Source organism: Eumetopias jubatus, unplaced genomic scaffold (assembly GCF_037043125.1).
Source record: "Eumetopias jubatus isolate StellerSeaLion01/CBP00866 unplaced genomic scaffold, mEumJub1_p1.0 scaffold_13, whole genome shotgun sequence".
In the NCBI taxonomy this organism is placed as follows: Eukaryota; Metazoa; Chordata; class Mammalia; order Carnivora; family Otariidae; genus Eumetopias; species Eumetopias jubatus.
The window spans coordinates 76106659-76133090 of NW_028274819.1; the positions used below are offsets into that span (position 1 = coordinate 76106659).

The following is a 26432-nucleotide window of genomic DNA, read 5'->3' on the forward strand; positions in this document are numbered from 1 at the left end:
TTTTTTATTGCATTGTTCAAATATTCTATATTGCTCTATATTCTATACTATATTGCATTGTTCAAATATTCAAATACTTGGTCAATTAGTAGAGTCCTGGTTTATGTCTAACTTCCTTGGGTCCCTGTCACTCTCAAAAGTGTGTCAGATTAGGTGATAAATAATATGGTGTAATTTAAAGTTTAGAACCACTCTTAATAAAATCTGAAATGAATGTAGAACTTCCACTAAATCAGTAAATATTCAATATTTTACTAGAGATCATATCTAATTATATAAGACTTCCATTCCTGCCCAGCTCAAAAAAAAAAAAAAAAAAAGTGAAAGAAAAAAGCTATGACTACTGGAAAAGAAGAGAAATAATTTTTATTTTTTTTTCAGAAAACATGATCATCTATATGGAAATATGGAAAACTGTAGAATCAGTGGTCAGGCTAGTATAACTAATAGGAAAAAGAGGTAAAAGCCTGAAAAGATATATAGATAAAAAATAATGAAAATTAATAGAAAAAAGTGTCATCACAATACACTCAAAAAATTAAGACGGTCCTAAGAATATATCTAAGGCAACAGATACATTATCTTTATGGATAAAATTCTGAAACTTTTTTGAAATACACACAGAATCTGAATAAATGGAGGAATACCAGTTAGTGCATGGGAATGCCCAATATGGGAGCTATGTGTACTCCAAATTTTTCTTTAACTCATATAATTTCAATTCAAATCCGTAGGATTTTTGTGGAAACTGAAAAATGTGTCCTAAAATTAATACTGAAATTTAACTCTATTAATCTACCCAAATTAATCCTGGAAACCACATAGGGACTTGCCTTACCAATTATCAATACTAAGTATAAAACTGTTGTAATTGAAACAGTATAGACTCAGCACAGAAATGGGCCAATCAGTGGACTTGAATGGAGAGTTTAGAGAGATCCATGCTTATATTGGAATTGGGCATATGAGAGTGGAGGATTCTAACTCAATGGGGAGAAAGGTGGTAGACAATTAGATTTCTAAAACAAAAAAAACAAAAAAAACCCCCCAAGCAACAATATATATCCCTAGCTTCCAACAGCAATGACACAACGTTCTAAATAAATGAAACATAAAGATGAAACACAAAGAAAACAAAAGAAAATTAAATCTTAGTGGCTTCAAGGAACAGTGGGTTACTTAAACAGGGCATAATGAAACAAATCATAATGGAAAAGAGTAACAAGTTTGATTACATATAATTTTTCAGAATAACTAAAAAAGATGCCATAAACATTTAAATAGAGATGGTGGGATGAGGTAGGATACTTACAACAATACAATCAACATAGAATTAATATCACAGACATTTAAAGAATTCTTGCAAATCAGTAGAAAAAAAAGTAATTGAAAAAATGAGCAAAGGATGTACCTGGTAATTCATAAAACAGAAACCCACAGAAGGTCAATAATCAATGAAAAAGCATGTCACCTCATCAGGAAACAAGCCACACTATACTATAAAAGGGAATATATTATTTTGCCAAATAGTTAATTAAAAATTCGACATTATCAAATGCATCTGAGGGTATGAAGAAAGAAATTCTCCTACTCTGCTAGTGCATGTGTTAATTAGGAAAATCACTAGGTAAAGCAACTTGACCATGCCTAATAAAATACAAAATGTAGTTTCTATATCACCTAAGAATATGTGCCCTAGGTAAATTCTTACAATTACAAGAACAGATGTAAAGGGTTTTTAGTGCAGCATTGTTTATAATAATAAGAAAAAAACACTGGAAGTAATCTAAATACCCACTAATAGAGAAATGCATTAAATATATTCTTATGACAGACTATATATATATATGTATTTTTGTATATATGAATTGAGACAATGTTGAATTTAAAAATTGAAAAAAATTAGCATATTATGAAATCATTTATATAAAAAGTAGAACACAAAACAATACTTCATATTATTGATACACAACACATACACACATACAAATGAAAAGACATCTACCAATCAAAAATGCACAAATTCATAATAGTTGTTGTTTATGGGGCTGGAGAGGAAAAGGAGATTAGGATTTGGGGTTTATATCATCTGAAACATTTATTTATTCTATTTAAAAGTACTTGAAGCAGGAACAAGACCCTTCAGGATGTCTGTTCTCACTACTTCTATTCAACATATACTGAAGATTCTAATCATGGCAGTTAGGCAAGAAAAAAAATGAAAGGCATCCAAATTGGAAAGGTAGATTATCTTTATTGACAGATGGCATGACTTTATATAGAGAAAATCTTAAGGAACCACTAAAGGACTACTAGAACTGATAAGTTCAGCAAGATTTCAGGATACAAGACCATTATATAGAAATCAGTTGATTTCTGTACACAGTCAATGAGCAATCTAAATTGAAAATGAAATTAAGAAAACATTTCATTTGCATCAAAAAGAATAAAATGCTTAGGAATAAATTTAACAAAAGAAGTGGAAGATTTCTACATTGGAAACTACAAAATGTTAAAGAAGAGCTAAATAAATGGAAAGACATTCCATATTCATGGATCAGAACACTTAATTTTGTTAAGATGACAGTACTCCCCAAATTGATCTATGGGTCCTGTGCAATCCTATTATAATTCCTTCTGGCTCCCCCCCCCCCGCCCCGAAACTAAAAGCTGGTCCTAAAGTTGATATATAAACACAAAGGACCTGAAATTGCCAAAATGATCTTGGAACAAAAAATTTGGAGGACTCACACTTCCTGATTTTAAAACTTACTACAAAGCTGCTATAATTAAGACATTGGTATGAGTGTGTATTAACACACACAATTAAATGGAATGGAATTGAGAGCCTGAAATAAACCCTTACATATATGGCCAGTTGATTTCAACAAAGGTTTCAAGACAATTCAACAGTGAAAGAATAGTTTTTTCAACAAATGTTGCTGGAACAATGGATATCCACATACAAAAGAATGAGTTTGGATTCTGACCTCACACCATATACAAAAATTAAGTCAAGATTGATCATAGACCTAAATGTAAGCAAAAACTATAAAAGTCTTAGAAGAAAACAAGAATATATCTGCCTGACCTTGGGCTAGGCAATGATTTCTTAACTACAACAGCAAAGGCACAAGCAATAGACAATTGATAAGTTGCACTTCATCAAAATTCAAAACTTGTCCACTTCAAAAGACATAAGAAAGTGAAATGATAATGACAGACTGGGAGAAAATATTTGCCAATGATATACTCAACAAGGGACTTAGAACCAGGACATATGAAGACCTCTTGCAACTCCATAATAAGACAACTCAAAAAATGAGCAAAGAATTTGAATAGAAATTTCAGTAAAGATATATGAATGGCAATGAACATAGGAAAAAATGCTCAGCATCAAATTAGAAATTAAGGAAAGACAAAACCACAAGATACTTCATACCAACTAGAAGTACTATTTAAAAAAAAAGACAATAACAAGTGTTGGTGAGAATGTTGAGAGGCAAGGTTGCTCATATATTGCTGGTGGAGATTTAAAATGTTTCAGGCACTTTGGAAAAACAGTGTAGCAGTTTCTCAAAACATGAAACAGAAGAGTTACCATATGATCCAGCAATTCCACGCTAGGTATCTACACAAGAAAAATAAAAACATGTCCACCCATAGACTTGTACATGAATGTTCACAACAGCGTTATTCATAATGGCCAAAAGATGAAGACAACCTAAATGTTATCAATGGATGAATGGATAACTAAATGTGGTATATTCATAACAATGGAATATTATTCAACCATAAAAAGAAACAAAATACTGATACATGTTAGCAACAGGGATGAACCTCAAAAACCTGCTGAGTGAAACAAGCCCGACACAAAAGACTTCATTCATATGGTCCTATTTATATGAAATATCCAAAATAGGCAAGTCTATAGACAAATTAGTGGTTGCCTGGAGCTGAGGGTGGAAATGGGTTGTGACTGAAAATGGGCGTGAGGTTTCTTTTTGGAGTGATGGAAATGTTCTAAAACTAGATTATGGTGATGGTTGCACAGCTTTGTAAATATACCAAAAATTATTGAATTGTATACTTAACATGGGTGAAATCTTTGTTCTGTAAATTATATCTCAATAAAGCTGTTTTTTAAAAAGCCACTTGAAGCAAATATGACAAAATACTAAGAATGTCAATTCTGACTCTTTGGAATGCAGATTTTTCTTATTTATGCAATTTTCTCTGTTATTTAATTGTTTCTCCAAAACAGAAAATTAAGACACCATAAATTCCTGAGCCCCAATTTCAAATGAAATAGATACATAAATTTAAAGTTTTTTCATTATATTCTTACCTCCAGGTATTGATAGTTGCCCCCATCCTGAAAGGAAATGACTGGATCCTTGTCAGAGCATTCTCAGTGAAGCTTACCAGTCATACTTAGCAAATGCAACTCCTCAGTGCCTGACTCTTAAACATAAGCCAAGAATAACTATGAGGAAAGCACTTAACATGAAAGACAGAAACCAAACATCCTGGAAGGGTGAATTCAGGGGAAACACACAATGTAGAAAGCAAATGAAACTTTTTAAAGTTCCCTATAATTAATACTTCTAGAGAGAGAAGAGAAAGTCTACAGCTATGGAAAATATCAGAAATCCATAATAAAACGAATATTCAGAGAGCAAAAAAGAATTTCTGGATATTAAAAATAATTGCTAAAAGATTTGGAAAGTAAAATATAACAAAAACACAAAAAGATGGAAAATAGGAGAACAAAGATAAGAAAGAGGATCAGTCCAAGAGGTTTAATAACCAACTAATTGTATTTCCAGAGAGAGAGAATGAAAATATAGTGGGAAGGAATATATTAAAGAAATGGTTTATAAGAAAGTTTCACAGCAACGAAGAACATGAGTTTCTGTATCAGAAGCTAGCTAGCTCAATAGTTGACAAAAAAAAAAAGACATCATATTGTAATGAAATCTCTGAAAATAAAGAGCAAAGGAATATCCTAAAAGTGTCAAGAGAGTAAAAACAGGTTGCACAAAAAGGATCAGAAAGCACATTGGTTTTGGATTTCTAGAAGCTAGAATTCAATGGAACAATTTCATCGTCAGAATCCTGAAAGAAAAAAAGTAAAGGTAGAGAAAGAGACCTTTTCAGGCATGCAAACTTTGGTAGACAGTTGTTATATTTGTGACCAACTTTGAATTCCCTTTCTAGATTTGGAGAAATGCCCATATTAGGACCCCTGCCTTGCCAAGGTTGAAGCCAGAACTCAATTATCCAGCATCTGTTTCAGCAAAGACCTAGACATATGACTTAGGCTCTTCCCATCAAAGACCTCAATTTGAAGAAATGTGAGAAAGTCGATTTTGCACAGGATCTGTTCCTGGAGGATGTGGTGAGAGACCGTGAGCTTTCAGAGGCAGCCACAGCATAGGCTGTAGTTGGTAAAGGTCCATTGCTCATGGTCTTTAGTACCTTGGACCAAAGAAAGTATAGGAATACCTTAATATAGATTGTTGGATAATTTGAGTATTGTTCCTAGAAGCAAAGTCTCCAAAACCTATTCTCTGATCCTTCTGGAGATTCTGTGAGCTACTTAATAATTTCTAATGTAACCTCCAAGGATGCTCCTGGTGGGTATGCCCCACCAACACGAGGGAGTAAACCAGGAAAGAAGACTGAGATGGGAGGAACCAGGGATCTAACATAACAGGGAAGGAGAATCCCCAAGATTATGATAAATAGAAACCCCAGGCTGCAGACTATGCATGCAGTGGCCTAAAGACTAAGCAGTTCATATTCAAGTAAGCATATGGAGGGCTCCAGGAAGAATATTTCTGAAGAGAGAAATCTGACTTAGTACCTGATGTGTTTTATGTATTTAGAAGCTATTTATACTACTGGAAATTAATTTGGGAATAAATAAATAGGTATAAAACCAAGCAAATGAAACAATGAGACAATTATTAACTCCCCAATAAATAAAATTATGTAGAAATGCAATCATAGTGTAGTACATGACTCAGCTGTAACTAGTTTTGCTTGGTAAAAAATACAGACTTGATTTAGCCAAAAAAAAAAAAAAAATGATACAGCTGTACAAGAGGATGGGGTAAGGAAGGTATGTGTTGGGATGGAGCATAAGAGAATTAAATCTACATCTTTTATAGTATGACTGTCTACAATATCTAAGACTGAAAAGTCTAGAAATATTGGAAAAAGAAAACACAAGAAACAGCTAAAATATTTAAATAGTGATTGTTTTGGGGGAGTGGGAATGAAGGAGAGGAAGTGTACTGCTCAGGATTCTTTAGGTGCATAATATAGAATTCAGTCTAGTTTAAGGCAAAGGTTATTTTTTTCCCCAAACATTAAGTAGTTTAGAATCTCGGGGAAAATCCAAGAATTAGACTTACATGCTACTCAAGAAATGTATTTAGGGGTGCCTGGGTGGCTCAGTCGGTTAAGCCTCTGACTCTTGGCTTCAGCTCAGGTCATGATCTCACAGTCATGAAATTGAGTCCCCTGCTGGGCTCCATGCACAGCGCAGGGTCTACTTGACACTCTCTCTCCCTCTCCCTACCTCTCCCACTTGTTTTGTCTCTTAAAAAAAAAAAAAGTTTTTAAAATTTATTGGCAGTTCAAAGAAGCATGTTTGCCTCAAAACTCCGTAGAGTGGCTATGTCTTGGAGATGTGGGGTCCAAAAAAGACTTCTGGCTCCTTCCTGCCTACATTGTTAGATAGCACTGTGACTGCCACGGTGTCCATGTAACAGAGGAAAGTAAACAGAAAATACTCTAAGGAAGTTAATATTCTCATGCTCAATTTATGTCACAATATCATAATGTGACTTTTTTTCATAATGTGAAATTTAAGTTGATTTAAAAGCCAAGTCCTCCCCCCAAATAAAGTAAAATAAAATAAAGTCCACGTCCCAATCTGTCACAATTTAATCTATGCTGTTCATGCCTGACACTTCCTACCATGTGTCTTCTCTATATCCAAGCTCCTGGATGTTCCTAAATAGGACATAGACACCAAATATTGGCATTTGAGGCACAAAGTGTACAGGAAAAGTCACCTTCTTACCTTCTCTTTTCCATGCACTTTGTCAAGAAGAGAATGTTGAAATTTGTGGGGCAGAAGCATACAAATATCTTGAAAGAGAAGCAAGCACATCTCATGGAAGGGATTTATTACTTTAGACAAGTACCCATTAGAGGTGAAAGCTAACTGTCAAGTAAAACATTCTGGAGAGCTCCCACTTCAACAGTTTGTATTAAGCACCAAATAAATGGCCCAGACATGTCATTGGTGGGGAGGCATAGGGTTGGTGGGGAAGGATCTCTCAAGGAAGAGGTTTGTCTGGAAGGCAGGAGTAACTTAGAGAAGTGAGGGAGGAGGAGCATAAAGGAACAATGACAAAGAATGTGACTGAGCCCGGGGTTTGGGTTAGGTATATTGAGGGATATATTTGGGGAAACAAAAAGATATAAAGATAGTGGTTTAAGTACGATCATTTACCTTGCTCCCTCCAAAACTCCAACGAAGTAATAGTAACAGGATTTTTGGTTTACAAAATAATTTACAAAGAGAAAATGGTAAAGGAGATAAGATAGTAGCAAAATTTAAAAACAGAGACAAGTAGAAACTGATTTATCAAACCCTGTGAAGTTAAATCCTAAATTGGCAGTGAGGAAAACCAAGAAGCAATGCAATTGTCTCTACAGAACCCAAAAGGCTTAGGATTTCTTGAAAGTCGGCCTAAGAAGCAGTTAGAGCCTGAGATCCCCTCCCTTCCTAAACTGTTCCACTCTTACCCTGATGGGAGACTAAGCTTCATTTTCTAGACTAAGTGAAAAAGATGGTCTCTCGATTGGAAATTTTGAGCATCCGCTGAGTGTGGTTGTCACAGGGAAAACAAGCTGACTTAGTGAACTTTACAAGTTGGATATCAGAAATTTCAGAACCCTTTTTCCATGTGGTAGGGAAGCCAGGCCTATCCCCCTCCAAGAGGAAAATTGGAAGATCCATCACTGTTGAATATGACCAGACCCCCACCCAGATACCAGCATCAGAGGCTCACCCAAGAAACAGCCCAGACAGATCATCAGATAGGGAAACAATCACCATGCACCCTGAGCTTCTAAACAGTTTTTTTTGTGTGTGTGTTATGCTCCTCTATGAGCCAACTACTAAGGATCACCAAGCATTTGAGGAAAGCCTTAAACCTGAAAGATAGAAACTGAAACAAAAAAAAATTAATAAAAGGAAATTTCAAAGAAACAGACCATGCAGGGGGAAAAAAACCTTCAAAAGCCATTGACATTTTAATATTTTCAAAAAGATAGAAGAAATGCACCCATGAAATAAGAACAGGATAATAAGACACAAAGGGGGGTAAAAAAGGAAGCTACATACACACAAAAAAGAGATAAAAAATGACCTGTTGGAAATTAAAATTTTGAGAGATATGGAGAGGACAACAGAAGGAGTTTGGGAAGGTAAAGATAAGGATGTTTTTCAGAAGAGAGAGCATAGTGATAAAAAGACAGAAAACTAGGAGAAGAAAAGTTACAAAAATTAAAGGTCCAATCCATGAGGTCTGATATCCAAATAACAGAGGTCATGTACAGAGGAAAAAAGTAGAGGAAGTCATCAAAGAAATAACTTAAAATTTTTCCTTAAGCCAAAGAACCTGAATTTTGAGATTGAAAAAAAATTAAGACCAGAAAAAAAAACACACAATAAATGGCATATTTAAAGGACCAGATATCAGATTTACATCTGCCTTATTCCTCACACCATCCCTACAAAACAGTAAAACAACTTAATATAACAGATTTTTAAAAAGCACAGAATTAAAGGTATAATTCAAATCAGAGTTAGAGGTACAATTAACATAAAAAAAGAATACTTATCTGCCTCTGGATGAGGAAGTAACTTTCTAAACAGATGTGAAAGACATTACAAAGCAAAAGATAGACTCAGCAACATAAAACATTGAAATATATGTCAAAAGTACTTCAGATTAAATAAAATTAAAGAAGTATAAAGAAATGGGAAACTGGGAAAAACCTATGAACATATCTAACGGTTTAATACGTAAAATTTTCATATAAGCAATAGGTAAAATGTTCATATAGGCAGATAAGAAAAAACACTTGGACCCTATTAGAGAAAAATGGGCAAAGGATATGAACCAATTCATATGATGAAATGCAAATGGCTCATAGTCATGAAAGAAAAAAAATCAACCTTCACGGTACTCCAAGAAATGTAAATTAGAACTTGGGCTACATTTTTTCACGTACCAAATTAGTAGTTTCTTTTCCCTTTTATTTCCCCCAAAGTAAAGTTGCTCAGTGGTGAGGATGTGAAATGATGCATTCTTTCTGAAGAGTTTTGGGGAAATATGTGTTAAGGAACTTAGGGTATTTAAATACTACAATGCCACGTGCCTAAGGAATTTCATTAATTTAACCAATATTTTACTGTATATACTGTTTAAGGTACTGAAATATAGGATACATATTTATAAGTAATTATTGTTAGGAAAGTGAAAACAAAGTTAACTCCAATAATAGGGGGAAAGTTGAGTCACTTATAAAACAATTTATTTAGCCATCAAAGTCCATGGTTATAAATTATTTTCATTGAATGGTAGGTAGATTTTCTAACTCAAAAAGGAATTCTTATTAAACACAGAACTTAGATATTATCAGCAGAAACAGTGGCTAATGTCTGAGGCAGACAGTGACTAGGATAACTGTATTGCAGAAATAAAGACATATAGGGAGGGATGCCTGGGTGGCTCAGTCAGTTAAGCATTGGATTCTTGATCTCAGCTCAGGTCTTGATCTCAGGGTCCTGAGTTCAAACCCAGCATGGAGCCTACATTAAAAATAAATAAATAGAATAAAGAAATCTAAAGGAGGAAATTAGTTTTAGGAGAAAGATGATCAATTTGTACTAAAGAAGTTGATTTCCAAGGGCTCAGTGGGCTGTCCAAAGATAAAGAAGATAGGGCGCCTGGGTGGCTCAGTTGGTTAAACGACAGCCTTTGGCTCAGGTCATGATCCTGGAGTCCCGGGATCGAGTCCCACATCGGGCTCCCTGCTCAGCAGGGAGTCTGCTTCTCCCTCTGACCCTCTTCCCTCTCGTGCTCTCTATCTTTCATTCTCTCTCTCTCAAATAAATAAATAAAATCTTTAAAAAAAAACAAAGATAAAGAAGACAAACAAGGTTAGGAGTTAGGTCAGTGTTATAGAAAATTATGACAACAAATACCTTTGAAGAGAGAGAGAGTGCAATAATAAGGAAAATATGAACATAAATGGGAAATTTAAAAAGAGAAAGAAATACAGAGTTAAGAGAGTTGAGCTTTGAGGTAAGTTGGCATTCGTGTAGTAGAAAGAGGAAGTGGGAGTGAGAAAGAGAAGAACCAGGAGGAAGAGGAATAGCAGCTCCTGAGAGGTCAGAGTTTTAGGAGGAATGAAGATGAAGGTGCTCCATGAATCAATGATGTGGTGAGATAAAGCATAATCCCTGGTGCAGCCTTTGGGAGGAGGCAATCTGCTGATTTACAGAGATCAATATCAGTCGAGGAGTTGGGGTAGAACCAGAGGAGGAGAGAGAAAGGTAAAGGAATGGGTTTGTGAACAAAGGCTATTTTTAAGCTTTTGACAGATTAGGCACTGAAAGTGAGAGAAAGAACAGTAGCTTAAATTAGGAAAGAGATGGATGACTGACGATTTAAGAAAGACAAAGATGATAGTGATTTTTGAACTGACTGTTCTGGAACAAGTGAGAGGTGTTGATTTAAGGAGTTTAAATGTGATTAGCCATGGAAAGGAGCATATCCTCTTAAGAAAGGAGCACAGGAAGGAAGATGGCAGGAGGAGAGAGCCTGCAAGTATATACCAAATGGCCTCACTTGATCATTTCTTTAATAAATTTTTGGAGTGCAAAAAAAAATTTTTTTTGGAGTGCACACTATATAAAGTACCAAGAAAGATTTCAAGACATCAAAGAATGGACACTCAGTTAAAAAATGCCCAACTTTCAAAAAATCTGTTTCAAGCATCCCATTCTCTTTCTAGCTTACATTTCCTAGTGCTCTAACAAGATTATTTGAGAAATTCAGCCCACAAATCAAATCCCATTTCATTCTCCATTACCACCCACATGCTCTCATTTCTTGTTTAAACCCAGGATAGATTTAATAGCCCATGATTACAATCACTCTCTTGTACCTCCACCTAACCCATCAGTGTCCCTCTTTGCTTGAGATATACTTGCCTGGAAAAACACTAACCCTCATGGAACCTTACTATTTGCTTTCTCCCTATCTTTTGAATGCCCCTTCTTCATGGGGAAAATTTTTGTCATGCTGGATAGGCGGCCACCAGTTGTACAAGGCTTGGGGACAAATACTTCAAAGTTATACAGTATGAGTTAAGGAAACACATCCAGAACAAGGCACACACAGCCTCCCTGTTTCTTTAGCATCTCCACAGAGAGGCATCTCGTGTTCGGGAAGCATGCTGGATACACCTTTGGTTTTGTTCTTGTGAAGGGGCTCCTTCCCCCATTGCTCTTCCTTCACAGAGGGCTTCAATGACAGCAACTTTATCAGGAGAGGTACATAGAGACTGCTTGGTGAATTAAGCTGCCTAGATGTCATACCAGTCATTTACATTATTTTCTGGGCCCTGCACTTAAGGAGGCAGCTGGGGACCTTGAGTCCTTTTGGATGGTATAGTCCTCCAGCCATGGGAAGAGCACTCCCCATCCAGCTAGGGGAAGAGGTCTGGGCTAGCCTATGGTTCAGGCATTCTAGGGTGAACATCTGGGGTCATTTTTGGACATTGCTTCTCCTTCATAACTTTCAATCCCCAAGACTCTTGAGTGCTCATCAGTTATATCTGGAATAGGAGGAGAGATGTTATTTGACTTCCACCCAACCTTTAGATTCTAAATTCATTGCATTTGTCCTGCTCCCTCAAGGATGAGCCAGATTGTCGTCTGCTCCCCTCACCTGAATTTATTAGCAACAAGTTCTATAGAGACCTAGAGATTGTTTCAGCAGCTGTAAACCCTCTTTTTGTCCTTTGACACTAAAGTTGGAAAAGGAGAGGAGTGTACCGATCCTCCTTATTCCACCTCTGCAGATTCTTTAGTGCCTTAAAGTCCGTCGAAAGCAGAGGTGCTAAGAGTTACCATCGCTGATTCAAAGTGGCCCCGCCGTTGGCATTTGAGTCTGCAGCAAACGTTTGGTACACTTTACAAAAGCCACCAGGTCACGGAGAGTAAGGCCGTCCTTGGCTATCTTTGCCTCAGACCCCAGACCCACAGGAAAAAGGATTGTGTTTAATAAAGAAGCCAAACTGTGGTGACCTCCACAGTTTGGGGGAGGGGCATGGTAGAGGATTGGGCCCTAGCCCTCTTCCTCTTGTCTGAATGGACCCGGAATAAGGTGGAGGGTCCTCTGGTGCCAAGACTCTTGGGAACCATGGAAGATGTGGGTGGTTTCTATTATTTTGAGCAGTGGCAGGTAAGGTGATCGCTCGTAGCCTTACTGGGGAGACTGCAGGGTAAGAGTAAATGCCTTGATCTCTAGCCATAATGTGGTTGACTCCTTCCCAGGAGCTCCTCCTCACCCCATTTCTTTGGCCAGGTTTTCTTTTCTTCCCCATGGTTCTTGTGCAGACCCAAACGCTAATGGTGTTTTGCACTCTGACGACTGTGCGAGCTTTCCTATAATACTTTTCCTCTCATCCTGGCAGTGTTCCCAGCAAAATCTTTCTGTTCCTAGGAGGGCCCTAAAATTTGTAGAACCCTCAGACCCCACAAAACGTGAATGTGCTCTTGGTGTCTGGCAAACTTCCAGGGAATCTGTCCAGAAACAGTCACTCACAAGTTTCCAGTGATTTTGTGGGTGATTCCAAGTGGATTCAGAATCTCTAGGAGGTCTGCTCTGATTTCACACATCAACTTAGGATAGGAGTAGGCTTGATTTTCCCCTCAGTAGGTAAGTCTAGATTTATCTTATAGTAGAAAGCCCAGCATTAACCTCTCCATATCATCTTTCAGCCATTCCTCCTGACTCACTTACATGTTGTCTTCTTAGCAGTTTCTCCAGCCACAGTAGATCTGACTGTGGAGAAAGCTGTTTGAGCTTACAAATTGTTATTTTTAAAATACTATTTCAGGGGGTTCCTGGGGGGCTCAGTCAGTTAAGCGTCTGCCTTCAGCTCAGGTCATGATCTCGGGGTCGTGGGATCGAGCCCTGCATCTGGCTTCCCTGCTCAGTGGGGAGTCTGTTTCTCCCTCTCCTTCTGCCCCCCCCCCCCCGCTTGTGCATGCACGCGTGCTCTCTCTCTCTCAAATAAGTAAAATCTTTAAAATATATATGATTTCAGATTTGTTGAAGGATGGCAGTCATTTCCCTTCTTTATTTTCTTGTAAGAAATCTCCAAGAAAAAAAAATTCAGGCAAAACACCCATGCTTTGTGGGCTGGTAACATTGAAAACTAGGTTTGGAAAGATGGTTGGATAGCTGATTGGATTCAATTGTGATTGGACTAGGGATGATGGAGTTGGGGTGGGGCCAATTTGATTAGAATTTTGAAGAGACTAAGTCCTGATGATCAGTTCACGTTTTATTTGAAGTTGGTTTTTCTTTTTTGAGAGAGTACATGTTTTCTTGAGGGAAAACCATCTTATCCAAAACAAGACTATCGGGAAGGTGATATTTGAGCTGAGACTTGAGGAAGGTAAAAGAGTTGCCTGTGTACAAAGACCATCAGGCAGGAGTACTCCAGGCCTTTTTTTTTTTTTTTTTGAAGATTTTATTTATTTATTTGAGAGAGAGAGTGAACGAGCAGTGGGGAGGAGCAGAAGGAGAGAGAGAGAGAGAGAGAGAAGCCGACTCTCCGCTGAGCAGGAAGCCCGATGAGGGGCTCAATCCCGGGACCCGGAGATCATGACCTGCGCCGAAGGGAGACACTTAACTGACTGAGCCACCCAGGCACCCCCACTCCAGGCTTTTCTGAGACACAGGAATGTGGTTGGAACTGAAAGAGCAAGGGGTAGAGCAGAAAGCGGTGATGTTGAGCATCAAGAGGTAATGGTGAGGGGCACCTGGGTGGCTCAGTTGGTTAAGTGGCTACCTTCAGCTCAAGTCATGATCCCAGAGTCCTGGGATCAAGCCCTGGCCCAGGCTCCTTGCTCAGTGGGGAGTCTGCTTCTCCCTCTGCCCCTTCCCCCCCTGCTCGTGCTCTCTTTCTCTCTCAAATAAATAAATAAAATCTTGAAAAAAAGAAAAAAAAGAGGTAATGGTGGGCCAGATCATGGAGGGAGGGACTTTTAGGACATTTGAAGCATTCTAAGTGGGATGGGGTAGGCATGCCCAAACTTGAAGATGGGGAAGATAAAACAGAAAAACTAAGAAATTAGGAGTATAAAAGGATTAGTAAACAGTATTAAAGGACCTCTTTAGATTTGAGATTGCGTTAATGAAGTAGTTAGCTTATGTATCTTTTTTTTTTTAAGATTTTATTTATTTGAGAGAGAGCATGCTCATGATGGTGCTTTTTTTTTTTTTTTTTTGGTTAAGGATGTTTCTTTTGTTTCCCTGTTAAGAACGATACTTGCTATTTATTATTTACATTGAAATCCTTTATCTTACTATAGAAAATTTCTTAATGGTTTACAAGTAAAGAATTTTAAAATCATGAATGAGTGTTGAATTTCATCAAATGGTTTTTTGGAACCTACAAGATGACGATATTTTTCATTTTCATTGTTAATATTCTGAATTATATCATTAGATTTTCGGATGTTGAATCGTCCTTGCATTCCTGGGATACATTCCATTTGGTCATGAGGTATTATTCTTTTAATATATTGCTTTATTTGGTTGGATAATATCCTATGTAGCTTTCATCTCTGTTTATAACTAAAGATGACCCATAGCTTAATTTTCTGTTGTTCTTTTCTGATGTTGCTACCAGAGATAATAGCCTCATCTGAGTAGCTTTCTAACTTTTTCTATACTCTGAAAGAATTTGCATTAATAAGAGTTAACTGTTTCTTAAAAATTTGCTAGATTTGCCTATCATATGATGTACCTTTTGGGCTTTTAGGGGTCATACTTTGAACTGGATTCTTATATTTTTGTGTTTATGCTTTCTAGTTTTTCTTGGGTCCATTTTGGATGTTTCCTCTGTAGAAAATAATTCTCTTTTGAAAATTTTGATGTCCAGATGCTAATAAGTTTCTCTTTAGAGATTTAAAAATTTTTTTTCTACTGTACTACTAGATTTGTGCACTATTTAATTCTATATTTCTTTTATTGAAATATAATTAACAGGCAACTTTATATTAGATTCAGGTATACAATGTAATAATTCAACAATTCTATATATTATCCAGTGTTCAACATGATAATGTGTAGAATTGTTGAATCACTATATTGTACACCTGAAACTAATATAACACTGTATGTTAAGTATATTGGAATTAAAATAAATTATAAAAGTTAAAAAAAATTTAAAGAGTATTTCTTGTTTCTTTTTTGTTTGTTCGTTTTGTTTCTTAAATTTCACATATGAGTGAAATCATATAGTATTTGTCTTTCTCTGATTTATTTTACTTAGTATTATAACCTCTAGGTCCATCTATGTTTTTACATGTGGCAAGGTCTCATTCTTTTTTATGGCTGAGTAATATTCCATTTCTTCTTTATCCATTCATTTATTGATGGACAGCTAGGTTACTTCTGTGTCTTGGCTATTGTAAATAATGCTTCAATAAACATAGGGGTGCATATGTCTTTGAAAATAAGTGTTTTTAGGGTGCCTGGGTGGCTCAGTTGGTTAAGCAACTGCCTTCGGCTCAGGTCATGATCCTGGAGTCCCGGGATCGAGTCCCACATCGGGCTCCCTGCTCAGCAGGGAGTCTGCTTCTCCCTCTGACCCTCTTCCCTCTCGTGCTATCTCTCATTCTCTCTCTCTCAAATAAATAAATAAAATCTTTAAAAAAAAAGAAAATAAGTGTTTTTATATTCTTTGGGTAAGTACCCTGTAGTGGGATTAATGGATCATATGGTAATTCTGCTTTTAATTTTTGGAGGAAACTCTATACAGTTTCCCACAATGGTTGCACCAATTTGCATGTTTACCAACAAACAGTACGCAAGGGTTCCTTCTTCTCCACATCCTTGCCAACACTTGTTATTTCTTCCTTTTTATTTTAGCCATTCTGACATGTGTAAAGTGATATCTCATTGTGGTTTTGATTTGCATTTCCCTGATGAGGAGTGATGTTGAGCATCTTTTCATGTGTCTGTTGGCCATCTGAATGTTGGTCTTTGGAAAAATTTCTCTTCAGGTTCTTTGCCCATTTTTTAATCAGATTTGTGTGTGGTTTTGTCTGCTTGTTTATTTTTGTTGTTGAGTTGTATAAGTTCCTTATATATTTTGGATATTAACCCCTTATCAGATATATCATTTGCAAATACCCTCTCCCATTGATAGGTTGCCTTTTTGTTTTGTTGATGGTTTCCTTGGCTGTGCAGCAGCATTTTATTTTGCTGTAGTCCCAATCATTTATTTTTGCCTTTGTTTCCCTTGTCTGAGGAGACAGATCTAGAAAAATGTTTCTATGACCGGTGTCAAAGAAATTACTGCCTATGTTTTCTTCTAGGAACTTTATGGTTTCAGGTCTCCCCATTTAGGTCCTTAATATTTTGAGCTTATTTTGTGTATGGTATAAGAAAGTAGTTCGCTTTCATTCTTTTTTATGTAGCTGTCCAGTTTTCCCAGCACCATCTGTTGAAGAGACTTTTTCCCATTGCATATTCTTGCCCATTTTGTCATAGATTAATTGACCATGTGTTCATTTATGGGCTCTCTTTTCTGTTCCATTGACTTATGTTTTGTGCCCATACCATACTATTTTGATTACTACATCTTTGTAGTATATCTTGAAATCTGGGATGGTGATACCTCCAGCTTTGTTTTTCTTTCTTAAGAAAGAAAAGTCTTTTGTGGTTCCATACAAATTTTAGGATGATTTGTTCTAGTTTTGTGAAAAATGTTGGTTATTTTGATAGGGATTGCATTAAATCTATAGATTGCTGTGGGTAGTATGACATTTTAACAATATTGGTTCTTTTAATCCATGAGCATGAAATATCTTTTCATTTGTTTGTGTCATCTTCAATTTCTTTTATCAATGTTTTATAGTTTTCAGAGTACAGGTCTTTCAACTCCTTGATTAAGTATATTCCTAGGTATTTTAATATTTTTAGTGCAATTGTACATGGGATTGTTTTCTTAATTTCTCTTTCTCCTGCCTTATTATTTGTGTGTAGAAATGCAATGGATTTCTGTACATTGATTTTGTATCCTGAGACCTTACTGAATTCATTTGTCAGTTCCAGCAGCTTTTTGGTGGTCTTTAGGGTTTTGTTTACATAGTATCACGTCATCTGCAAATAATGACAGTTTTTGCCAATTTGGATCTTGTTTATTTCTTTTTCTTATCCGATTCTGTGGCTAGGACTTTCAGTACTGTGTTGAATAAAAGTGGTGAGAATGGATGTCCCTTTCTTGTTCCTGATCTTAGAGGAAAAGTTCTCAATTTTTCACCATTGAGTATGATGTTACCTATGGGTTTTTCATATATGGCCTTTATTATGGTCAAAATAAACCTGCTTTGAATCCATCAAGAATGGATGTTGTACTTTGTCAAATGTTTTTTCTGCATCTATTGAGATGATCATATCCTTTCTCTTGTTGATATGATGTATCATGTTGATTGATTTGTGAACTTTGAATCATCCTTGCATCCCAGGAATAAATTCTACTTGATGATGGTGAATGATTTTTTTAACGTGTTGCTGGATTCAGTTCACTAATATTTTTGTTGATGATTTTTGTATCTATGTTCTTCAGAGATATTAGCCTGCAGTTCTCTTTTTTGTGGTGTCTTTATATGGTTTTGATATCAAGGTAATACTGGCCTCATAGAATGAATTTGGAAATTTTCCTTCCTTTTCTATTTTTTAGAATAGTTTAACAAGAATAGGTATTAACTCTTCTTTAAAAGCTTGGTAGAATGTGCCTGGGTGGCTCAGCTGGTTAAGCGACTGCTTTCGGCTCAGGTCATGATCCTGGAGTCCCGGGATCGAGTCCCACATCGGGCTCCCTGCTCACCAGGGAGTCTGCTTCTCCCTCTGACCCTCTTCCCTCTCGTGCTCTCTATCTCTCATTCTCTCTCTCTCAAATAAATAAATAAAATCTTTAAAAAAAATAAATAAATAAAAGCTTGGTAGATTTCACCTGTAAAGCCATCTGGTTCTGGACTTTTTTGGAAGCTTTTTGATTACTGATTTAATGTCATTGCTATTAATTGGTCTGTACAAATTTTCTGTTTCTTTCTGATTCAGTTTTGGAAGATTATATATTTCTAAGAATTTATCCATTTCGACTAGGCTGACCAATTTGTTGGCATATAATTTTTCATAATATTATCTTATAATCCTTTTTATTTCTGGGGTGTCAGTTATTTCTTCTCCTTTGTTTCTGTTTTATTTATTGGGAGTCCTCTTTTTTCTTGATAAGTCTGGCTAAAGGTTTATCAATTTTGTTTATCTTATTCTAGTTTCATAGAGCTGTTCTATTTTTTTAGTCTCTATTTCATTTATTTCTGCTCTTATTCCATTTCTTCTACTGACTTTGAGCTTTGTGTGTTTTTTTTTTTTTTCCTAGCTCCTTTAGGTGTCAGTTTAGGTTGTTATTTGAAATTGTTCTTGCTTCTTGAGGTAGAACTGTATTGCTATAAACTTCCCTCTTAGGACAGATTTTGCTGCATCCCAAAGATATTGGACTGTTGTTGTTGTTTTTTTTTTTTTTTGATTGGTCTCCATGCATTGTGTGCCTTCCTCTTTGATTTCTTCATTGACCCATTTATTGTTTAATAATATGTTATTTGGCATCCACGTATTTTAGTTCTTTCCAGATTTTTTCTTGATTTCTAGTTTCATACTGTTGTGGTCAGAAAAGATACATGATATGATTTCAGTCTTTTTGCATTTATTGAGACTTGTTTTGTGGCCTAATATGATCTATTCTGGAGAATGTTCCATGTGCACTTGAAAAGAATGTGTATTCCACTGTTTGGGGATGGAATGTTCTGAATTTATCTGTGAGGTCTATCTGGTCCAATGTGTCCTTTCAAAGCCACCTTCCTTGTTGATTTTCTGTCTGCATGATCTATCCATTGATGTAGTAGGGGTTAAAATCCCCTACTATTATTGTATTACTGTCAATTTCTTCCTTTATGTCAATCAATAGTTACTTTACGTATTTAGGTACTCCCATGTTGGGTGCATATTTACAGTTGTTATATCCTCTTATTGGATGGTTCCCTTTATCATTATGTACTATCCTTGTCTCTTTTTATAGATTTTGTTTTAAGGTCTATTTTGTCCAATATAAGTATTGCTACCACAGCTTTCCTTCCACTTCTATTTGCATGGTAAGTGTTTTTCTATCCCTTTACTTTCAATCTGCATGTGTCTACATCTGAAGTGAGTCTCTTGTAGGCAACATATAGATGGGTCTTGCTTTTTTATCCATTGAGTCACTCTATGTCTTTTGATTAGAGTATTTAGTCCATTTACATTTAAAGTAATTATTGAAAAAAGTAATTATTGATAAGTGTGTACTTATTGCCATTTTGCTACTTGTTTACATTTGTTTTTGTAGTTCTTCTCTGTTCCTTTTTTCTTCCTTTGCTCTGTGCCTTTGTGGTTTGATGGCTTTCTTTAGTGATATGTTTGGATTCCTTTCTCTTTATTTTTATGTATGTATTACAGGTTTTTGATTTTTGGTTACCATTGGGTTTACATATAACATCTTCTGCATATAGCAATCTATATTAAGTTGATGGTCACTTAAGTTTGAACACATTCTAAAAGCACTAAATTTTTACTTCCCCTCCCATGTTTTATGTATATGATATCACATTTTATATACTTTTATTCTGTTAATCCCTTGACTGATTTTTATAGATTTAGTTAATTTTACTGCTTTTGTGGTTTAACCTCCATACTAGTTTTATAAATGATTAACCTACTACTTTTGTTATATGTTTGCATTTGCCTGTGAAATTTTTTCCTTTTATAATTTTCGTATTCCTGATTATGGCCTTTTCTTTCCACTCAAACAGCTCCCTTTAGTTTTCTTATAAGCCTGCTTTAGGGGTGATGAACTCTTTTAACTTTTGTTGTCTGGGAAACTCTTTGTCTCTCCTTTTATTCTGAATGATAATGGTGTTAGGTAGAGTATTCTTGGTTGCAGGTTTGTTTCTTTTGGTACTTTGAGTATATCATGCCACTCCCTTCTGGCCTGCAAAGTTTCTACTGAAAAATTAGCTGATAGCCTTTTGGGGTTTTCTTCATATGTAACTGTTTTCTCTTTCTGCTTTTAAAATTCTCTCTTTATCCCTACTTTTTGCCATTTTAATTATTACATGTCTTGGTGTGGACCTCTTTGGGTTAATTTTGTTGGGTACTCTCCGTGCTTCCTGGACCTAGATGTCTGTTTCCTTCCCCAGATTAGGGAAGTTTTTAGTTATTTCTTCAAATAAATTTTCTGTCCCCCTTTTCTCTCTCTTATTCTGAGGTCCCTATAATGCAAATGTTATTACTGTTGATGACATCATGGAGTTCCCTTAACCTATTCTCATTTTTTATTTTTCTTTTTGCTGTTCAACATTGTTGCTTTCTGTTACCGTGTCTTCCAGGTTACTGATGAGCTCTTCTGCCTCTTCTAATCTGCTATTGATTCCCTCCAGTGTATTTTTTTATTTCAGGTATTGATTTCTTTCTTTATCTCTGATTGGTTCTTTTTTATATTTTCTATCTCTTTGTTGAAGGTCTTACTGAGATCCTCCACTCTCTTCTCAAGTCCTTGAGTATTTTTATGATCACTAAACTTTGAATTCTTTATCAGGCATATTGCCTATCTCCATTTCATTGAGCTGTTTTGCTGTGGTTTTGTCCTTTTCTTTCTTTCTTTCTTTCTTTCTTTCTTTTTCTTTCTTTCTTTCTTTCTTTCTTTCTTTCTTTCTTTCTTTCTTTCTTTCTTTCTTTTTCTTTTCTTTTTCTTTCTTTCTTTCTTATTTTAGGATCCTAACTTTAATTCTGATTTTATTTGTCAGAGAGAGAGAGGGAGAGCACAGGCAGAGGGAGAAGCAGTCTCCCCACTGAGCAAGGAGCCCAATGCGGGACTCCATCCCAGGACCCTGGGATCATGACCTGAGCTGAAGGCAGACACTTAACCTACAGAGGCACCCTGGCGTCCCTTATTTTTTATATATTTTTAATTTAAATTCAATTAATTAACATATAATGGATTATTGGTTTCAAAGGTAGAGTTCAGTGATTCATCAGTCTTATATAATACCCAGTGCTCATTACATGCCCTCCTTAATGTCCATCACCCGGTTACCCCATCCCCCCACACCCCTCCCCTCCAGCTACTCTCAGTTTGTTTCCTATGATTAAGAATCTCTTATGGTTTGTCTCCCTCTCTGATTTTGTCTTGTTTTATTTTTTCCTCTCTTCCCCTATGATTCTCTATTTCGTTTCTTAAATTCCACATATGAGTGAAATCATATATTTGTCTTTCTCTAGTTGACTTATTTCACTTAGCATAGTAACCTCTAGTTCCATCCACATTGTTGCAAATGGCAAGATTTCATTTTTTTGATGGCTGAGTAGTATTCCATTGTGTGTGTGTGTGTGTGTGTGTGTGTGTGTGGTGTGTGTGTATATATATATATATATACACACATATATATATTTTATCTTTATCCATTCATCTGTCGATGGACATCTGGACTTTTTCCATAGTTTGGCTATTTTGAACATTGTTGCCATAAACATTGGAGTACATGTGCCCCTTCAGATCACTACATTTTTATTTTTGGGATAAATACCCAGAAGTGCAATTGCTGGGTCATAGGGTAGCTCTATGTTCAACTTTTGAGGAACCTCTATACTGTTTTCCAGAGTGGCTGCACCAGCTTGCGTTCCCATCAACAGTGTAAGAGGATTCCCCTTTCTCTGGATCCTTGCCAAAATCTGTCATTTCCTAACTTGTTAATCTGAGCCATTCTGACTGGTGTGACATGGTATCTCATTGTGGTTTTGATTTGTATTTTCCTGATGCCAAGTGATGTGGAGCATTTTTCATGTGTCTGTTGGCCATTTGTATGTCTTCTTTGGGGAAATGTCTGTTCATGTCTTCCACCCATTTCCTGATTGGATTATTTGTTCTTTGTGTGTTGAGTTTGGTAAGTTTTTTATAGATTTTGGACACTAGGCCTTTATTTGATAAGACATTTGCAAATATCTTGTCACATTCTGTCAGTTGTCTTTTGGTTTTATCAACTGTTTCCTTTGCTGTGCAAAAGCTTTTTATCTTGATGAAGTCCCAATAATTCATTTTTGCCTGTTTCCCTTGCCTTTGGCAATGTTTCTAGGAAAAAGTTGCTGCAACTGAGGTCGAAGAGCTTGCTGCCTGTGTTCTCCTCTAGGATTTTGTTGTATTCCTGCCTCACATTTAGGTCTTACATCTGTTTTAAGTTTATCTTTGTGTGTGGTGTAAGGAAATGATCCAGTTTCATTCTTCTGCATGTGGCTGTCCAATTTTCCCAACACTATTTGTTGAAAAGACTGTTTTTTTTCCACTGGGTATTCTTTCCTGCTTTGTTAAAGATTAGTTGACCATAGAGTTGAGGGTCCATTTCTGGGGTCTCTTTTCTGTTCCATTGATCTATGTGTCTGTTTTTGTGCCAGTACTATACTGTCTTGTTGATTACAGCTTTGTAATATAGCTTGAAGTCTGGAATTGTGATGCCGCCAGGTTTGGTTTTCTTTTTCAACATTCCTTTGGCTATTCGGGGTCTTTTATGGTTCCAGGTTTTGTCCTTTTCTTTCATTTGGGACATATTCCTTTGTGTCATTTTGTTAAATTCTCTGTGTCTGTTTCTACATATTAGGAAAGTCAGCTATGTCTCCTGATCTTGGAAAGTGGTGACCCTATAAAGAAGAGGTCCTGTGGTGCCCTATAGCACAATGCCCCTTGTTCGCTAGAACCAGGCACTTCAGAGGTGTCTACTATGTGGGCTCTGTGCATCCTACTATTGTGGCTGAGCTGTACCTTAACTCTATTTTTAGATAAACATATCTAAAATGGATATTTTAGGAAATATCCATGGAAATTTGGGAAATCCTCATAGCTTGATGAATTCTCACAGTTAGCTCTTCTGATGGCTATGTAACCAGCACCTAGGTTCGAAACAAGAATATTAACATGCTCCAGAGGCTTCCTTATGCCCCCACTCACAACCTCTCTCTTTCCCAAAGATAACCACTACTCTGACTTCTGATATAGATTACTTTGCCTCATTTTTATCTTTATAAAAATAGGATCATGGAATAGGTATTCTTTTGAGTCTGGATGATTTTGCTCAGTATAATGATTATAAAGTTATTGTTATATTTCTGTGTAATTTTTAAATCTTCATTGTTGTATTATATTCCATTGTATGAATATACCATAATGTATTTATTCATTCTACTGTTGATGGGCTTATAGGTTATTTCCAGTATTTGGCTACTAGAAATAATGTTGTTATAAACATTCTTGGAGGTGACTTTCAGTGCAGAGCCAAGCACATTACCTAGACATGTGGTAACAGTCAGTCATATCACATGTATGTGTTCAATTTTACACATGCAGATGCTCAATTTTAGTATATACTGTCCAAATAGTTTTCCAAGGTGAATCTAACAATTTCCATTCTCTTTATTAGAGTATGACCCTTCCCATTGTTCCATGTCTATACCACCTCTTGTTTTGTCAATCTTATAAACTTTTAGCCTTCCTCTGAGTGTGCAATAATATTCCATAGTGCTATTTTATTTGTAACTTTCTAATAATTTTTGCAACATTAATTTTCAAACTTTTTATGTTCTTCCTTTTAGGCTTTGTTTAAACACTGCCCTGAAGATACAAACTTTAGGACACCCACTCCAAGACTGAGTGATTCAATAGACCTCCAAGGAACAGTGCCAGGTACTGACTGAGGAGCATCACAGGCTCAGCCACTGTTAGTTCTAGGCAACTCTTCTATCCAGAGCGTTGTTCCTTGGTGAATCAGCAAGCCTAACAAACATTATCATTTCATTTGCATAAAGGTCCACTGGTGGTTCATAGTGACTCAGATACTCAAACGCATTTTTTAAAAAGTAGCATTTTCCAGCATCCTCAACTATCTAGAACATACTGAAAACCTTTGGAGTTTGGTGCTTATTAATGGAAGCTATGAAGTCTAAGGCCAACTGTGCTCAGAACCCAAGTTGTACCATAATGATATTTCATCCAACCAAAGAAGAGTTTAATGATTTTGATAAATATATTGCTTACATGGAATCCCAAGGCGCACACCGAGCAGGCCTTGCCAAGGTGATTCCACCCAAGGAATGGAAAGCCAGACAGACCTACGATGATATCAGTGACATCTTAATAGCCACTCCCCTCCAGCAGGTGGTCTCCGGCCAGGCAGGTGTGTTTACTCAATACCATAAAAAGAAGAAAGCCATGACAGTGGGGGAGTATTGCCATTTGGCAAACAGCAGAAAGTATCGGACTCCACCACACTCGGATTTTGAGGACTTGGAGCGAAAATACTGGAAAACCCGTCTCTACGATTCTCCGATCTATGGCGCTGACATCAGCGGCTCCTTGTTTGACGAAAACACGGAAGAGTGGAACCTCGGACACCTGGGAACCATTCAGGACCTGCTGGAGCAGGAGTGCGGCGTGGTCATCGAGGGCGTCAACACCCCCTACCTGTACTTTGGCATGTGGAAGACCACCTTCGCCTGGCACACGGAGGACATGGACCTTTACAGCATCAACTACCTGCACTTCGGGGAGCCCAAAACTTGGTACGCGGTGCCCCCAGAGCACGGCCAGCGCCTGGAACGCCTGGCCACGGAGCTCTTCCCGGGCAGCGCCCGCGCCTGCGAGGCCTTCCTGCGGCACAAGGTGGCTCTCATCTCGCCCACCGTCCTCAAGGACAACGGGATCCCCTTCAGTCGGATCACGCAGGAGGCTGGCGAGTTCATGGTGACGTTTCCCTATGGCTACCACTCTGGCTTCAACCATGGCTTCAACTGCGCAGAAGCCATCAACTTCGCCACCCCGCGCTGGATCGATTATGGCAAGGTGGCCTCCCAGTGCAGCTGCGGGGAGGCCCGGGTCACCTTTTCCATGGACGCCTTCGTGCGCATCCTGCAGCCCGAGCGCTATGAGCTGTGGAAGCGCGGGCAGGACCGGGCTGCCGTGGACCACACGGAGCCCGCGGCGCAGGGCAGTCGGGAGCTACGCGCCTGGAGGGAGGTGCGCGCCCCCGGGAGAGCCGCGCTGGGCCTGAGGCACCTCCCCCCGCGCCGGGCCCCGCGCGCCCCGAGACCTGTGGCCGCTGGCCGGGGCACCCGCCGCCGCACCGCTCTGCGCCCGGCCTCCGCGCGCCCCTTGCCCGCGCAGAGCTCTTCCTCTGATGCCCAGTCCGGGGCTGTCCCCGCCCGCACCTCCCGGGAGTCTGGCCCCACCCGGCCACCGCCCCCCGACCCCTCTGCCCCAGATCTCCAGCCGCCCACCGGCAGGCGTGGTCCTCCTGGTCGTCGTCCTCGGGAACAGGGTGCTCAGGGGCCTAGCATCCAGGCCCGGGCCAAGAGGCGCCTGTCGGTGGGAACTGGGCACGCAGCTCAGCACTGCAAGGCTCAGCCCCTTCCTGTGGATGGAGGCTTGATGGACAAGCCCGCACCACCAAGCCCTGGGCTCCGGCGAGGGGCTGAGGCTTCCGGGTCGGGCTGTGCCCTTGTCCCCTAATACTAGGGGACACCTTTGTAACCCACTGCTCTTGTGTGTGGAGGCTCCTTGAGACTGGCCACATTTATGTCAGAGCTTTGGGAGAGCTTGCAGATCGCTGGTCTTGCTTGAGAGTCCTATGATGTTGCCACTGATGCGTTGAGTCCATGTTCTTTACCAAGTTCTCCATAGTTTGTTCTTTCTGCCACACCCTGGAATGTCTTTGGATACTGCTGAATCCCATGTCACCAGCTGAGGTTTAATCCACTAAGCACTCTTGTGTCTCTGTGAGCTGGGTCCTGCTGAGGTGGCCAGAGCCTCATCTCCCCCAGACTCCTATCCTCTGGGTCAACTATGAATGCTGCTGGGTTTTGGTTCTCCTCAATCTCCCTCCCTTTCCTCTCCCACCTCCCTTACCCCTATCCTTGAAAAACTAGGCTCTTTTGACCAAATGTGTCAGTAGAGGT

General features: G+C 38.0%; 1 protein-coding gene across 1 annotated transcript; it reads left to right on the top strand.

Annotated features, from left to right (window-relative positions):
* The first annotated feature begins 24405 nt into the window (after window positions 1-24405).
* On the top strand, window positions 24406-25986 carry KDM4D (lysine demethylase 4D). Its single transcript, XM_028119646.2, has one exon. It carries the CDS (start codon window positions 24406-24408, stop codon window positions 25984-25986), a length of 1581 nt encoding a protein of 526 aa, XP_027975447.1.
* The last annotated feature ends 446 nt before the right edge of the window (window positions 25987-26432 follow it).